At 34.9% G+C, this 18598-nt stretch overlaps 1 protein-coding gene across 1 annotated transcript in view; it reads left to right on the top strand.

Moving 5' to 3' along the window:
• The window catches only part of LOC150109288 (calmegin-like), a 394668-nt gene that overhangs the window by 277119 nt on the left and 98951 nt on the right, over positions 1–18598 (top strand). The window contains exon 15 of the mRNA XM_090412401.1: positions 2258–2332. Within this exon, the coding sequence (XP_090268527.1) occupies positions 2258–2332 (75 nt within the window). The remainder of the gene's footprint in view (positions 1–2257; positions 2333–18598) is intronic.

The following is an 18598-nucleotide window of genomic DNA, read 5'->3' as shown; positions in this document are numbered from 1 at the left end:
AGTGTATCACCTTTGGATCTGGCTCCCACTCTCGAGACCTCAATACATGTTGAAACTAACCCTTCCCATAATGCATGCTATGGGAAGGTTTACTCCCTACATACATATTCATAAGGATATGTGCTTTGCATTATGGGATACTAAGGAAAATGCAGTGAAGTCGTTAGCTTTTATATACGAGTTGCCCCAGTCCTGATTATATTTCAGGTGCAAACTTTGTTTGCTTACATTTGGATAAAGGATTAAACCAAGTAAATAATTTCTTGGTATCTCATCATCATCATAACACTAATTACGGGTATAGACCATATTGGTCTGTTCCTGGTCTCATTATCCATCCAATATCCTTTTTTGAGGTCTACCCTGCCGTCTCTTTCCAATTGGCTTATATTTTAGTGTTTGTTTAGGATGTTGACCATTCGGTTTACACGTTCAATCCATTTTTGTTTATAATTGTTTAGTTTTTCTTCTATTGATTTTGTTTTTAGTTCTTTTAAAATGTCTTCATTCCTTTTTTTTTTTTTGATCTAATAATGTGTATTTTGCAGTTTTTCTCATAAATCTCATTTCACTTGTTTTTATTCTTTATCTTGTTTGTTTATTGCCCAAATTTCACTGTCATATAATAATGTGGGGACTGCTAAAGTATTATATATTTTCAAGCATGTTTCTTTTTGTACTATATTTAGGTGTATATAAACTATATTATATAAATTGAGTGTTTTATTTATCAGGCCTATAATCTACAAAAATTTTGGAGTTTTTAATTTTATGTCTTATTTATTTAGGTTGTCCTTTAATTCTTTCATTGTTATCATATCATTTAAGGTATTTTGTAAGTTTCTGGTGTAATTATTTTTGATGCCAGTATTATTTGTCCAGAGATCTGTAAAGTAATCCAAGAATTCTTTTACATCTATTTCACAATTTATATATGCAGTTTCTTTTATATCTGCATTCATGTGTTTTAATATTTTGTACGTACTGGGGCTTATTTTGTGTATGTCATTTTCTAGTATCTTTAATTTATATTATAACTAAGTGGAAAAACTTCCAACAACTGTCTTTGACTTGGATAAGGGATTAAACTAGAATATAATTTAATATTATAATTTGGTTACAAATTATATATTAAATTATAATTTAATTTGTAACCAAACAAAGGGAAAAAAAAACTTTCTATAATGAATAGAAAAGATGCTTCCTAAGTTGATCCTTCTGCCATAAGGTCTGATTTGCTTATATATTATATCCCCCTTCCCTAGAATTTCTTACGACATTTGTTTAATCAGATTTGAAACGTGATACCAACATAAGGCATGAAAGGAACTCTTACCGTGAGTCAACCATAACAATTTGTCTAAAGTGAATTTGATTCAGATGAGAGATTTAGGTATACTAAAAGAATTGACATTGATCCTAAGATCTGGCACTACCTTGGCAGAGAACTTGCTTCCTCAGAGACTTCATTTCTTGGATACAGAGGTTCCAAAAATTGTACTTTTTTTTTTGCTTATTCCAGAACTAATTCTGGAATAAGCAAAATAACTAAATTGCTTATTCCAGAACTAATTCTGGAATAAGCAATTTAGAATCAAAAGTATATGAATTGAGCCAGAGAAGTGTTCTGCTAAATGGCAACTTTTTTGCACCCATTCCATTCCCTTAAGAAACTATGGAAATCTTGAACTATTGTAAACTTCACAGCCGAGATCCTCTTTACTGATGAAGTCAATTTTTATGTCAACGGAGAAGTTAATCGCCGAAACCTATGTTACTGGAGTGATAGCAACTTAAACTGGATGAGTCAGTCAAAAATGCAAGGTGCTGGAAAAGTGATGGTTGGTGTGGGATATGGGACAACAGAATTGTTAGACTTGTTTTCTTTGACAGAGAATATTTTATAATGAATATTTGTAAATAAAGTCACATTTGGCCTACAATTTCTCATTTTCCCAATGTAAAGTGACTTTTGGGACACCCTGTTTTATTATTATTTATATTATATTATATTATTTGTATAGCTCTCTGTATTTTGTTATTTTGAAAATTCTGAAAAATAAATTGCTGTAATACGTAACAATGTCAGCAGTTCATTTAATTTTCCTAAGTTTATATCCTCATTCTAATTTAGAAAAGCTTTCATTGTAATATGAGCAAAAGCCTTAACTTTACAAATGTATATTCCTCATTTCCCCTTCTACATCTTTTCTTTTCAATTACTACTTTTGATTGTATTGTGATATTGTTTCTTTAGGGAAAATGGAAACCGCAAAGAATTCCTAATCCTGATTTCTTTGAAGACAAATTTCCCTATAAGATGACTGCAGTTGTGAGTTATGTTTTTTATAAAAAAAATTTCATAGTAGTGAAATTTTCAGACTAAAGAACTGAAGATTTTGTTTATGTTCAGTGTACAATTATTGAATAATTCATTTCAGGATCATATGTGATAATATTCCATAAAAAAAAAAAAAGCATGCACTTTTTTTTTTTTTTTGGTGGGGAAAAGGTTTTAACAAAAGGTTTACAACCTTTCATTGGATGGGAACTTTATAGACCAGATGTATTTTTTTCAAGCCACATCAGACTACCAATTAAGCAAAGTGGTTGTCTCACACCAGGTAATCATGTTAAAGAGTGTGCTAATTGGATACACTTTTATTTCCCAGAGAGGAAGAAGATACAGTGCCAAATGACACTGAACCATAGTTATCATGGTTTAGTGTCAAAATATATCAAAATTCAACTTTGATATAATTCCATTTTCTAAGTAAATATTATTAGTTGGCCCTTTATTCAGCAGAAATTGATAAGTTACAACCTACCAACATTAAAGCTTCAAATTAAAAAAAAAAAATTGAAAAAAGTATAGAATGCAAATCTCCCCCCCCCCCCCCCCCAATCATTATTTCCCTCTTCCTTCTCCTGTACCTCTATAGCAGAGTTTCCCAAATTGTCTTCCGCAGAAAGTGAATAAGTGTTCCATGATGTGAGTGACCAAGCTGGGTATTTTTAAACATGGAAGTAATTCAGGAAAGGGAATATCGCTGTTTATGACCAGTCATAAAAATTGCCTGCAAGCCGATTACAACAATGGACGGCATATCCTCTGTTCTCAAAACTGAACGAAATAACATCTGTGTTGCAAATGTAAGTGACCAATCAGCAAGGACGTATAAAGAAAATTTTTCCACTGAAATTGAAGATCAAGGTAGTCTGTATTCAGTTCTCAAATCTAGTAATACTGAATACTTTCTTCGCAAGTTCGTATTGTAGGGTGAAAGTGCTTTCGAAACCGTAGTGCCGTGATTTTTTAAAAGTAATAGGCCTACAGATTTAAATTTTAATATGAATAAGAGACAAGGGACTTCGTTTAATTTTGGTGTTTAAGAAATCTCTTATTGTGATGCAACAAATAGTGATTCATCCACCTCCAGCCTACAAAGCAATCTCCACGATGTACAAAAGGATGGGGAAACTACCAGCACACAGGAGAAAAAGTCTGCATTCACCCGTAAGTACTTATAATAATATTATAAATTTTTGGTAATCAGAATGGGATATGTCAATGAAAATCAGCACAAATTAATTTAATGATGTTTGCCTGAGGAAACCACATTATGCTACAAGATTTCATTAGTCCAGTGATTGATAACTGATTTAAATGTAATTTTATATTTGTCAACATGTCACACTGTATACATGTACTAATACTCTTTATGATTATGCCATAATTAATTATTAATACATTACAAAATAACCAAGGTGTTCCGTGAAAATTTCAGGATTTGCGAAATGTTCCGTCGTAGGAAAAATCTGGGAAATCTGCTCTATAGAGTGAACTACTTAGCTGATTTCACCCAAATTTGGAATATATGTCTATTCTTGAGAAGTCGTCTTATCAGACTAAAATGTTGAGGATGGAGAAGAAAGGGATTCATTTATAGGTCACATCATTCAACCAGTTTTGAACAAACTTGTTTATTTTTGTTCATGATTTACTAATATTTCAGCTGAGTTGGACAAAAATGAAGGAGTTGAAAGTTTTTTCACTTGGTTATACCATAAATTAAAGATGCTATGAAATTATATTCTTGGTTTCATCCTTTATCCAAGTGTAAGCAAGCAAAGCAGCATGCAAACTTTGTTTGCTTACACTTGGATAAAGAATGAAACCAAGAATATAATTTCTTGGTATGAAGGTGATTGCAGATATACCCTGACAAGGCAATTGATTTTAACCAAATTTGAAATATAGTTCCTTTTTGCCTTTGCTTGTGGTCATTCTGAAAAATTTAACATTTATCTTTCTAAAAAGAAAATAATTGAAGAGGTAGACTGAACAAGTTGCATTGTTCACCATATTTCTTTAACCTTAAACATAAGTCCATAAGTCTCTTATGTTAAGGTTCTCTGAATATTTTGACACAACTGAAATGAAATGGAGGGTTGGGTCATAAAAGTGGAGATGAAAGTTGAAATATCAGTTGTGTTGCTACTGTCACATTATTAAACTAGTTTTGTCAATTTTTTTACTCTACTGCTTTGCTTACTCTAAAACAATAAATAATGTTTTATCACTTAAAACATGGGAGCAAAATGTGTGTTGAGGACAGGAAGATAAGGAGAAAGAAGGAACTTGATATTTCTAGAACACCAAAGAAGGTAATAAATCTTAGACAGAAACAGTGCAAGTCGGTCCCAAAGAATGGTTAGTTTGATGGAAAGAATAGAATGGCAAGTTAGTTCATCTTTGACTTAACAAACTATGACCGGCAATATGCTCCTATTTTTACATGCTTAGAGGAAATATGAAAAATGACCTCATTTTTGAATAAGTTTGATTGAATTATCTATCTTCAGTTATTCAATACATGCAATATTTATTATCATCCAAAACCTCCATGGAGTAAAGTACTCATAAAGGAATGCTATAGATTAACCACGCCAGCTGTGATGCTTTCTCTTAAACTCATTCATACACACTGAACGTATTCATTACTTCAACAGGCAAACTTTTCCACACATGAGAGAAAAGTTTAGCTCTCACCTTTCATATATGCACATGGAGCTTCCACAGATGCCCCCTTGTTCTCTCCCCACCTTCCATATAATGAAAAATGCCGTCAGTCGGTAACCTGTAATACCTTTCAGAAATTCACAGACTTCTATGATATCTCTCCTCTTTTTCTTGTTCACCAATGTCTGCAGTCCACTCTCAATCTGTCTTTGTAATCTACATTCCATAATCCCAATATCATCTTTGTTAATCTTTGCACCCTTTCCATAGATTCGTTATTCCCTCAAAACCTAGGAGACCAAATCTGTTGCATCAGTTGTGTCAAGGCCCCATAAATGGGAAAAATTACTTCTTATCCTTATATGTCATTGTTTGTTTTAATATCACACTGGGGTGTATTGGCAGTTTTTGCAATGTGACCTTTGAACTTCAGTTTCTTGTAACATAATCCCACCAATATAATATGCTGTTGAATATCTCATCTCAAAAAAAGTACATAACTTACACTTACTAAAATTGAATTGACAGCCATTATCATTTGCATACTGTTTTAGCATATTCAAATCATTCTGTAAGCGCTCTGTATCAGTAGCATCCCTGATGGCTTCTCCTGTTTTATTTTTGCAGCATCAGCAAATAATTGAACATCTCCTGTCAGGTCATTTCTAAAATCATTAATGTATAGGATGAACAACAGTGGTCCAAGGACCACTCAACTTTATATCTGGTACATTCACACCCACCATACACTACTTTCCGATACCTGTCAACAACCTGTTTATCTAAGTCAATAGTTTATATTCCAATCTCATATTCTTCAGTTCATGCAACAGCTTTTCATGTGGTATCCTATCAAATGTCTTCGCAAAGTCCAACAGTGTCATAGTGTAAGCATCTGTTTATCCATCTCAGATATGACATTATAAAACATGAACAGATTGCTAAAACTTGACCTCCATTTAGTAAACTTGTGCTGTTCTTTGCAAAATATAGCTCTTTTTTCAGTCTTTCTGTATGAGTTTTCTTACCCACTTCTCTAAAATCATCACCATTCCAGATATACTGATATGTTAGTAATTAGGCACACTGGATTGTGCACTATCTATGTGCAATGGAACTCATATATACTTTTCATTCTTATGGGATCTTTCCTGAGTTGAGACTCAAGTTATGCAAACATGTCAAGGTAAGGGTCAGGCAGTTTCAGTTGAACATTTCTTCAGCACACATGCTGATAACCCATCAGGTCCTATTTCTGAATTGATATCTAGGTCATGCAGTGGCTCACCTATATCCTTTATATCTCTTCATCCAGTGTAGCGGTAACATTGTGCACCATATTACATAACCTGGTTTATCTTAGAAGTGAGCACTCATTATTTGAACACTCACCTGCTTCTGATACAAGGGAACCATCTCCATTCAGTAAAATTATTCTTCCATGCTCATTTTTTCTTTTATTTGTAGTATGACATAATTCTTTTGGGTTGCCTTTACAGCCAGTTTCTTTTCATATTCCAGTTTAGCTTTTCATACCATACTTGCAATTTTTCTGGCCTGCACTTTATATGTTTCATAAATTCTCTTGTTCTAAAAATTGAGACACTAGAAAGAATTCAGCATGAAATATTATTACTGGAATCACTTGCATTTAATTTAAATGTCTTCATTTGTAAAATTTTGCTAAGTTTCATAGCCATCATCATAAAATTACAGGAAAACACAAAAAAGAGAACAATTCAATTGAAAGCACGTGATATTATGTTCACTATCGCTGCAGGAGAATAGCTCAATCTGCATTAATAATATCCAAAATAAATTGCAATGAAATTTAGTTAATAAATTATTTTTAAATATAAACAAAAAAAATATACATTAAGGAATGTGTAAGGAATGAAAAACTCTGTTTTTCAAGAACACTTCCTCTTCATTCGTATCGCTTTGGTCTTTCTTACTACATCTGATTTTTAAGGTCAGCAGATCACTCTGCTTTTTTTTAAAAATTTTTTTACCAATATTTTGCTGCTCTTTTACATTGTCTTTGCTATTCAGATGAGCACTCGTCCTTCTTGTGGCATGCTCACTGTTAACACCTTCAATTACCGATACATTACCACCCATTCCAGTCCTCATTCAGATCACGCTTCACACACACACCCTCCATCCATCTGCCTTAAATATCCATAATTTATCGACATAATCTAACAAATACATGTAGCACACCTCATATTTCACAAAACAACTAAAATCAAAAAACTTGTAAAAATGAAGACTAAGCTGCCACCATCTTTCTATTGCCAGTTACCATACTCCTGCTTGCCTGGTTGGCCGGGTGGTTAGCCTATTCACTCTCCAGCCAAGAGACTCTGGGTTCAAATCCTGCCAAAGGATGGATCTATTAGTGTACACACTGCTGAGACTTGTCCTGGTGCAGTATGACCTTTGATGTTTGCCCTATAAAAATTACTATACTCTGCTGTAAGTTTTATTTTGTAAACAAACTTAAACATACAAGCACACAACTTCTTCTGCAACTCTCTCACACACACACACAAATTTATATAGAATTAATTAGTAAAAAAAACAAAAAAACTATCAGAACTGGGGCATTTATGCAAACCTTCCAGTCAACACCACATGGTGAAGAATTATTGAATTAAGTATTTGCTGAGAATTAATGTAGTAGTATTGTGCATTTTCAGTATTCCAGTATTGGATAATTTGCAGACTGCTGAGAAATTACAATGGAGCCTCAAACTTTAAAAGCCATGATAATTTACAGAATTTCTCAAATTCATACAAAGATTTCAAGAAGTAATTGAGGAAAATGAATTTTTTTTAAAAAACATTTAGTCGATAAATATTGGTCATTAACAATGTTGATAAACTATTTTTTATGATATAATTGTTAAAAATACTGTGCAGATTGATGCAATAAGAATATATATATATATAATTTTTTTTAAATTTATTTTTATTTTGTTCTTTGGAATTTGTGTGATTAAAAATGGTAACCTAATATAAGCAACTAGCTTACTATTGAAAAGTAGTAATCCCATTTTTTTCTGAGCTTATAAAACAAGTTATGAGCTTTTGTAGCAGCAATCATGAAATTGCCTGTTGAAAAGGAATAAGGCTGAAACAGAACAGAATATCTGAGAAGGTGATTGGAATGGCTGTGTGTGTGAGTGTGTGTGTGTGTGTGTGTTAGAGAGAGAGAGAGAGCACCCCAAATGTGAGAACATTATTTTGAAGTTGGAAAAATTAGATTTCATATAATAGTTGCACTGGCAAGTTAATGTTTTGCACGGTAGAAGTGGCTTAAAAATAAGCATTTACTGGCATGTAATAAATTCCCTGAACCTGGAGATTTGTTGGTTTCTTTGATTCTGGCAAAATTCAGAATAAGATCAGAGTCACAGCAGTGTTTTTAGAAATGTCACCTTGTAAGCTTCAAATGTAATTTATAAAACTTGTTAGTCATCTTCTATAATTCCTGTGAGATGCAAATTTGATTATTGATGTTAGTATAATTCATAGATGTGATGAATGTGGCATATGTAAATTATACACTGAAAAATAAAGTATTTAATATAAAACTTATACTGATAAGTTGCATCAGGTCATTAGAGAGAATACACAAATATTTTATTCTTAATTTACTAAATTCTTCTTTCTAAGCTGCCTCCATGCCTTTACTTAGTTATGAGCCATGCACTCTTTTATCCATTGGTTAAGATTGTTTATTACTGTGTTCATGACTGTTTACATTTTCCCATTGGTTTATAATAGTATTGTGACTGGCCAGAGATTAGTAGAATGGAAGTACTCTGTAATGTCTGTTTATTCTGTTCTCACTTCAAGTAACTATCTATTCTTTTTTTGTGTATTGACTTTGATGGTGTGATGAGATACTCATCATCAAATATAAGTGCCTTGTATTAAATGCTTTATTTTTTTTTTTTATATGTATAATCAGTTCACAAGGCTGTGATAAGATCACATCTGAACTACTGTACAGAGATCCATTGCCTGGATTTCAGAGAGAGGGAGTGAGGGAGGATCCAAAGATAGGTGACCAAGATCGTCTGTAGAGTTCCCCTTGTGAGGAGAGGTTGAATATGGATCATAAAATTTGGTTGATGGTGGAAAAAAGGGGATATGACAGATGCAAGTTTTACTGCATTGATAAAGGAGTTGTATACTACTGATGCAGGAAAAAAAATTCAGTACATGATGAAGGAAAAGAAGTTAACACAAGTTGTGTAAAAATATGGTTAGCAAGGGAATGGTGAAAAAAAATTTTTACTTGATGAGCAGACTGGTTGCTAGATGTCAAGAGTAATTTTCCAGTGAATATGTTTAAGGAAAGAGAAATACAAGATGATATGTGTATAATGCTTGATTTGGACCCTTCCATGATGAATCTTTGGACTTCGTAGCAATGCTTATCTTGTAGACAGGCTTTGGTATTGGACGTTATTCATAATTAAAATTTTTTTTTTTTTTAATAATGTGTTACAACCCCAAAACACCAATTACAAGCTCGTCAATCACGATCTTTTTATATTTTGCTTGATTTGAAACCAGCATCCTTGGAGCACAACTACTTGTAACAGTCTACACATTCAAATTATAGCAGATAAAAGATATAAAGTCCTAATGTGGTGCCTTCTAATGTTATATAAAAAGTTATTGCAGTTGTTGATCTTAAGATGGCTATCTCCCAGATTATTGGCAGTTAATGCAGCCATATTGTTAAGGTTAGAAGAATGTTTCATAGCCATTGCTGACTCTAAAAATAGTCTGGCTTGTAACAACTTCTATATAGCACATTAGTTTTCTTCCATCTAATTCTGCGTGAAGGGGCACCCAAAGCATGGTTTGTCAATATTGACTTGCTGTACTAATGGTAGCAAATGTATTTCTCGTTGAGACGGATGTTAATAGGTCTTCCCGTTTGTCCATAATATGCCAAGTACAATCAAGGGGACACTTCATACACTCCAGGTTGTGTTAGAGGATGGAGTTTCTTCTTAGGAGAGCAGATCAGAGTTGCTAATTTGATGTGTGGTATGAAAGTTATATTTTATTAGTACTTTGGTTATCTTTTCATAGCCTTTTCACAGGAATAGTGTTGGTTGTTTTTTTTGCTTCTGTGCATTTGGGGAGCAGGGACTAAGGCGAGTGCATAGTATTTTTTGTTTTGTAGGAGCTGTAGCCATTGGTTAGAAAAGTGTGATAGAGGCTGCATTTCTAGAACAAGTAGCCTTGACTGTGTGTGTTAGAGTCTTGAGGATACCATGCTGGATGATGTGATTGTTTATGTAGATATCATCCAGTGTGTGTGTATTGGCTTTCTATAAACAGAAAAAAGATAGTGAACTATCTGAAGGCAAGTGACTAGTGTGTCAAGAAAAGGCAAACAGTTATTTGATTCTTTTTCTAATGTGAAGTGAAGTGAATTTTAGGGTATTGGCTATCACAGTGAGTTACAAAGGAATCCAAAGTGTTTTGCCCATGGGGTCAAATGGCAAATAAATCATCTACATAACATAGCCAGACGAAAGGTTTGAAAAGAGCTATGGTAACTGCTTTGTTCTCACAATGCTCCATTAAAATAAATAAAAGACCAGTGGAGAGGGAAGAGCCATTGCAATGCCATTAATTTGTACTTTTTTTTTTTTTTGGCCAAGTAAAGTAACCTGCATGCATAGTAAATTTGAACAATTCAATGATATTGGAGGCAGGAAATTTGACTTTATTAAATCAAGGGTATCTGTCAGTGATATCTTAGTAAATAAGGATGTGATATCAAAATTAACCATATCTGAATTTCTAAGAAGGATTTTTTTACTAGTAATTCGAAATAAACAGAATTTTTTTTTTTTTTTTTAATCAACATTGAGGAGTTAGAAGTGAGGGGAGCAAGTGACTTAGTTAAATGTTGGGTGGGTGTGACTGTCTATACTATCAACTATAAGGTATTTGGGAGTATTTATGGATTTTAGGCACCCTATAAATTGATTTACCTTTTGATCTGTATTTACCCTTTGTAGAGATGGAAGAGATATATCACATACTACGAGAGAAATTATTCAGAATGCTACAATTATATCACATAAATGGGACATTATACAGAATAATATGTAGTCAATATTCAAATTTTTGCAATTTAGAATGCAGAAGATACTTTTTTTCATGCAGAATCCCTCCATGAGAGGTTGGTCAACCTACAGTACACTAGTACTATGGTTGGGCAAGAAGTAACTTGTTTACATTTGACTTGAAGAACTGGAGGATTTTATTCCTTGTGAAAAATGTATGGTGGGAGACTTTTTGAGAATCCAAATGGAAGGGATGAACGAAAAGGAGGAGAAATTTGTTCTGTGGGTTTATCAATGATTAGAATTTTCAATGTCAATAGAATGATTACAATTATCAATGTCAGTTCTAATGAATTGTGGCTATTAAAGTATCCATATAAGATGCAAGCAACAGAAACTGAGAGCCTGTGTGAAATTGAGTGGAGCATGTTAGAGAGGGATCATTAATCAATGATCCATCTCCTTAAGGAGCCCTTAAGGGCATCACTCCAGATGTGAGAGAGCAGCATTCAGTGGTCTGAGAGGTTTGTGATTTGTATAGGTATCTATTTGTATTAGTTGTGTAATTAGGATAAGGAGCCATCTTTCATCCCTCAAAGCGAGTGTCCAGTCAGAAAGCTGCAATCCAGTTGTAGAAGTCATGGGGCAGACCAGATGATGGGAGTTTGCTTAATAGATCTTTGCACCAGACTTAGTCAAAAAGCTTTGGAGAGGACAACCAGTTAAGATTTGTCAAATATTTCCATGGCATTTATTTACAGATGGGTGATATACATAAGCTGCAATTTCATCATTTTTCAATTCAGTTTCATCTTTGAGGTAGTGCACCAGTTGGGTGTCGATGGTTCTTTCTGTTACTTTTAAAAGAATTGAGGTGATGAGTTTGAAGTCTTCATTTTTAGGGATAGTTTGTATGGTGATATGGTATAAAATAGTGTAAGACAAGAATGCACAATAGCTTCAGTCTTTTTCGTCTATATGAATCACATTATGAAGAAGAGTGGCATTAATTAAGCTTGACAAAATATTGGAGTTTTGATATCAGGTTTAATATCAAGTGTCAAATTTCTAACTCTGCTTTCAGATCCATAAATAAATTGATCGATTCAGCTGGAGAGGCATGCAAGGTTAGAAAAATCAAACTATATTATGGTGGAGTCAGGAAGTTAGACAGGGAGTCACGGAAAAGAAGAAGAAAGTATATTGAAGTTCCTGGCAGCTAACTCTAATTGTGATTTCAGAGAATGCAGAGAACACTGTAAGAAAGCAAAGCATCATGTAAAACTAGCTAAACAAATTTTTAACTAGTTTTACATGTTGGGAAGGTGGCAAAATAAAATGTGACATGAAAACTGAAGATAAAGATATTCTAGATGTTTGGAATTATTATTTATACAGGTACTCCATGGAGTCAAAAGACTAATTCCAGTGGACCCACACTATTTATTAACACAATTTCTTTCGGTGCTCACGACCACCTCTAGTAATTCACTACACTCATTCACCGCTTTCCAAAAAAAAAAAACCTAGTCCACACATCCTTACTAACTACACTCTTAGACAACTTCCAAGTGTGACTCCTTGTTTTTCTTCCTACTCCCATGTATAGAAAAATTTCTTTTGTGTCAATCTTATAGAATCCCTTAAGTAACTTTTAAGTTTCTATCATATCCCCTCTCTTCTGCCTGTCAGCTAAACTCTGCAACTCACACATCCTCAGTCTGTCCTCACAGGGAAAATTTCACAGATCTGTCATGAGCTTGGTCACTCTTCTCTAATTAGACAACTTCAAAGTGTGATCCATTGTTTTTCTCCATACTCCCCCACATATATTGAAAAAATTGTTTTGTGTTAGTCTTATAGAATCCCTTTAGTAAACCAGGCCTAGTTGGTCGAGTGGTTAGTATATCTGCTCTCCAGCCAAAAGGCTGCGGGTTCGAATCCTGCCGTGGGCGTGGATGTTTGTGATTGTCTGTGAAAATACTAGTGGTGGTGGGCAGTAGATGCCATTGGTGTAGATGATGTGGTTCATTGTAGTTGGCGGATTGAGTGGTGGAGACGGAGTTGGAGAGTAGGTGCCCTCCCTCCATGAGTCTTCTGACTCCTGGAGGTGTCACAACATAATAATAATAATTATGGCTGGCCTGGTTGGCCAAGTTGTTAGCGTATCTGCTCTCCAGCCAAAACGCTGCTGGTTCGAATCCTGCTGTGGATGTTTGTGATTGTCTGTGAAAATACTAGTGGGATGGTTGGTGTAGATGATGAAGGTAGTTGTAGAGTAGATGCCCTCCCCTCGATGAGTCTTTGGACTCCCTGGAGGTGTTATGTAATAATAATTCCTCTCCACCACTTTCTAGTTCCCCCTGGAAATGCAAGTGTCCAAATCTGTGCACGGTAATCAACATGTTGCCAAATCATGCCCTTATAAAGAGAGAAAATCACCTCTCTTTCTTTCTTTCTTTCTTGTCAATGTGTTCTTTAACATCCAAGTAATTCTCTGAGCTATTCTGCCAACTCTTGCAACATGTACTCTGAATTTCAAATCTCTATTCATCATTCCCAGCTCTCTAGCTTCATTGATTTCCTGTAATTTAATATCATTAATATGATATGAAGTGTGTAACTCTTGCACCCCAAAGTGCATTACCTTACATTTTACAACATTGAATCTACAGCCATTGTCCATTACCCCACTGCCAGTTTATTAAAGTCATCCTGCAAGATATCTATATCACCTTTTTCAACTATTTTCCCAATTTTGTTTCTCAACAACCTTCCCCAGTTTTGCATCATCAACAAACAACTGAATACCCCCCCCCCCCCCTCAAATCTTCAGCTATATCATTAATTAATGTAGAAGACCTAGTACAGAGTCCTTGGGCACCCCACTTGTTGCCCTCATTTGCCTTGATTCCACCATACACCACCCTCTGATGTCTATATCAGCTATCTCCTTATCCATGCCACCAATTTCATATCCATTCCCATTTGCTCCAAATGTAATAATTTTCCATGTGGTATTCTGTCAAATGCCTTTGCAAAGTCAGCAGTATCATAGTGCAGCCACTTGCTACTTATTCATTTATCCAATTCACCTTATTTTAAAATGTGAATAAATTACTGAGGCAGGACTTCCCTTTTACAAAGCCATGCTGCCTCATATTCCTATTCACCCATTCCTGAATTTTACTTTTAACTAACTTTTCCAATACTTTAATCACCACTTCAGAGATACTAATTGGTCTGTAACTTGCTACTTCTGTCTTGGAGCCACTTTAATGGAACTATCTTGCCATCTTTCCACTCCCTTGGAACATTGCCAGAGCTGAGATTTAGATTAAACAAATTCGTCAGAGTCACTGAGAGATCACTTGCACAATCTGGTAGTACACACGTTGATAGGCCCACATCTGTATTCACATTGATCTCTTTCAATATACTCAGTACTTCCAGCTCATCAACCTCAGATCCCACATTAGTCTGTCATGTCAGGAACTGCAAAGTCACCATCTGGATGATATACTCTTGCAATGTGATCACGTAACTGAACTATTTCTTTTGCTTCTGTCACTTTCCTACCATCAGCACTGAGTAATGTTATCTTTTCACAATCATTCTTTCTCTATCTTGCTACACAGTGAAAAAACTTTTGGATTTACTTAGCTAATTTTTTCTCCATCTGATTTAGCCTTCCTTACCATACTTGTCACCTTTCTTGCTTGCATTTTGTTGTTCATGAGCATGCTGATCACCTTTTGGCTTATATTCTTTCCAGTGCCTTTTTTCCTTTTTTTTTTTGCAGCTCCTGTTTTATATTGCTACTTATTCACTTAATTCCTACTTGGTTTATCCTCCTGACTCTGGGTATGCAGTCGTACTGCTTCCCCATCCACTAATGACATTTATTCCACGTAGGTTCCGAGGCCCTGACACTGCTCCAAGTTGCTTCCTAAGTTTGTCATAATCACCAGTTTTATAGTTTTACATAAAATCTTTCTTGACTAAAATTTCCACATGTTGAGCAACCTCCCAGGATAAAGACTCCATGAGCACCTTCCTGATTGGAGGTAAAATTTATTATTATTATACAGCCACCTCCATGGAGTCCAATGATTCATCATGGGAGACCCAATCTATCCACACAATGATCTTCCACCTAAAAGCAACCACAAACATCCATGTTAGCCTACAAATTTGAACCTGCAGCTTGCTGGCTGGTGGATAAAACTGGACAACAGATATGCTAAACACTTATCCAACCAGCCCAGTATTTAAGATAATTTTTAAAGAAATTCCAATTTTTATATATATATATATATATATATATATATATTCATTTTTCTAAATTAACTGACTTAAAACCCGAGAATTATAACACAATGACATTTATTTGAAAAAACGCAACATGTTTCGTCAAGAATGACTTCATCAGGCGATAAGAACATAGAAAGATATTAAAAGACACGAAATTAACATTGACACACTCTAAAGCTATACAATTATAAAGCCATAATATTCGACTGTAAATTACAGTTATTATGAGCTTGAACTACAGTCCGAGTTAAAGTTCTATTGTTGTACACCTGTGCGTGTGTGGAATCACGCGATCTCCAGTATCTAATAGTAGAGTTGAAAGAGTCAGGCAAATTATAGCTAAGATTGTTATTCATGTGAAAAGGGTCCAAGGTGATTTCTTTTGACTCGACAATGCGGTGCTCTACTTCATCATGGGAGATGTGTAGTTTGAAGTTGATGTCCAGTTTATTTCATGTTGGTGGCTTTCGTTGTTCGTGTTTATTGAAAACAGGACATGGCTTGACAGAGCAGTTGCTCTGGTTCTCTTATAAGCATCGTCATGCTGGTGCTCTTCGAGACGTAGTAAGATAGATTTCTCTGTCTGCCCATAGTAAGGCTTTCCGCATTCACAAGTGACCTTGTATACACCTGGGAATTGTAGAAGGTTGTGAGGTTGTTTATAGTTGTTGAAGCATGATCTTATTTTTGGCATAGTCGAGAAGCACGTTTTTATGTTAAACGTTTTTAGAATTCTACTCAGATTTTTGGATAGTGTGCTGATATATGGCAAGACGATATGACCTTTGGAGTTGTCCTGTGTCTCTACGTTGCTACGTTGATGTTTGGATAATTGGTTGTTAATATTTTTTAGAGAGTAGCCATTGTTTTTAAAGGTCCATTTAAGATGTTGTAGTTCCTTTTTCAGTTCTTCTTCATCTGAGAGTACAGATCTTGCACGATTCGCTAGAGTTGATATAATACCCAACTTTTGCGCTGGATGGTGATGGGATGACGCATGCAAATATCTGTCTGTATGAGTTGGCTTTCTAAATATAGAGACTTTAATTGATTCAGGCGTCTTGGTGAGTTTAACATCTAGGAAACAGATGGAACTATTTTCTTCAATCTCTATAGTCAATTTTATATCTTGATGGCGGTTGTTTAAGTGGTCGAGAAACTTGTGAAGATTCTCAGTACCATGCTCCCATATGAGGAATATATCATCCATGTATCTAAGCCAAATTTTCGGTTTTAAAGTAAAAGAGGAGATTGCTTTTTGTTCAAATTCCTCGAAAAAAATGTTGGCTAACACAGGAGAGAGGGGGCTTCCCATAGCTAATCCTTTGACCTGTTTGTATAGTTTACCTTCGAATTCAAAATAGCCAGAGTTTACACAGTGAGATAACAGAGAGAACATTTTATTTGAAATCTTGTTTTTTAAAAAATTCCTCGAAAAAAATGCTTATAAGAGAACCAGAGCAACTGCTCTGTCAAGCCATGTCCTGTTTTCAATAAACACGAACAACGAAAGCCACCAACATGAAATAAACTGGACATCAACTTCAAACCTACACATCTCCCATGATGAAGTAGAGCGCCGGATTGTCGAGTCAAAAGAAATCACCTTGGACCCTTTTCACATGAATAACAATCTTAGCTATAATTTGCCTGACTCTTTCAACTCTACTATTAGATACTGGAGATCGCATGATTCCACACACGCACAGGTGTACAACAATAGAACTTTAACTCGGACTGTAGTTCAAGCTCATAATAACTGTAATTTACAGTCGAATATTATGGCATTATAATTGTATAGCTTTAGAGTGTGTCAATGTTAATTTCGTGTCTTTTAATATCTTTCTATGTTCTTATCGCCTGATGAAGTCATTCTTGACGAAACATGTTGCGTTTTTTCAAATAAATGTCATTGTGTTATAATTCTCGGGTTTTAAGTCAGTTAATTTAGAAAAATGAACATATCCCAACCCCGAGTTAATAGTACTAATCATATATATATCTGGCTCATACACATTTGCAAGTGAATGTCAATGGTGATGTCTGGAACAGTACTGATTTAATATAAACAATACTATAAGATCTACCTATAGCAGATCAGTACCCAAGAGGATAAAAAGAAATGAGGAGTCTTTTATTTATTTATTTATTTTAAACAACTGAAGGTTGTATTCCTTGGGGAGGACAGAATAGGGGCAAGCTTTTGTAGAGATCAGAAGTAGGTAGAATAAAAGATGAAGCAATGAAGTTGGTTTCGTGAATTTCCAGATGTACTGTAAAAGGGTGTTAGTAACCAGTGGCTCTTGTTCTAATGATTTTGGAGGAAACTGGAGGAATAATCTAATTCAGCAGATCATAGTCCATGAAAGTATCTGTAGAAGAGGCAAACTAATTATGAGGGAGGAAGGGAGGGATTAAAGTGGATATATGTGTGTGTGTGAGAGAGAGGGTTCATTAATTAATCAGATTACTCTCTTCTGGATAGAATCAAACAATCTTAGAGACGATTTTGGTGCACCACCCCACATATAGGAGCAATATTCCATGTTCAGTATATTTGGGATTTGTAAAGATTTACCAGCTGTGAAGGTACAAAATAGTGTCTTGTGAAAAAGGATGCCAAGTTTTTTGGTGCTTGCAGAAGCTATAGTTAAAATGTGTTTGTGCCAGGAAAGGCCACTCCAAGAAGGGAGATTTGATCATGTTTGGATATCTTGGTATTATTGAAGGTAAGGGGGTTTCTTGCAAGAGATCAGACAGGACTGAGTTTTTGGTGGCATTGAAGTTTACATACACCTTATGGTAACTTGTTTTGGTAAAATATTTACAAGCTCTGCATTACTAAATCTTGGTATCTCTAGCCTGGCTCCAACTGATGAGACCTCAGTAAAGGTCGAAACCGGTCTGGGTAGTGGCCCCTTGCCTTTAATACAAAACATCATACATCCCCTTCTTGGAAATGTGTTTTGGCATTAAGGGTAAAGATTAAGATTAGTGATCAGAGCTTGCTCCACCTTTACCATGAGTTGCCTTGGTCTTGCACTACCTGTGGGATCAGCTAGTCTTGCATAAATTGCAGGCGCAAACTTGACATTTTGTCTGTTTGCATACTTGGAAAAAATGGAGTAAAACCAGGTTTAAAATTGCTTGGTAT

This window comes from Typopeltis vanoorti, chromosome 2 (assembly GCF_054136105.1).
Source record: "Typopeltis vanoorti isolate ZY-2024b chromosome 2, IOZ_Tvanoo_1.0, whole genome shotgun sequence".
In the NCBI taxonomy this organism is placed as follows: Eukaryota; Metazoa; Arthropoda; class Arachnida; order Uropygi; family Thelyphonidae; genus Typopeltis; species Typopeltis vanoorti.
The sequence above is the reverse complement of the archived record's forward strand: the minus strand, read 5'-3'. Positions and strand labels throughout refer to the sequence as shown.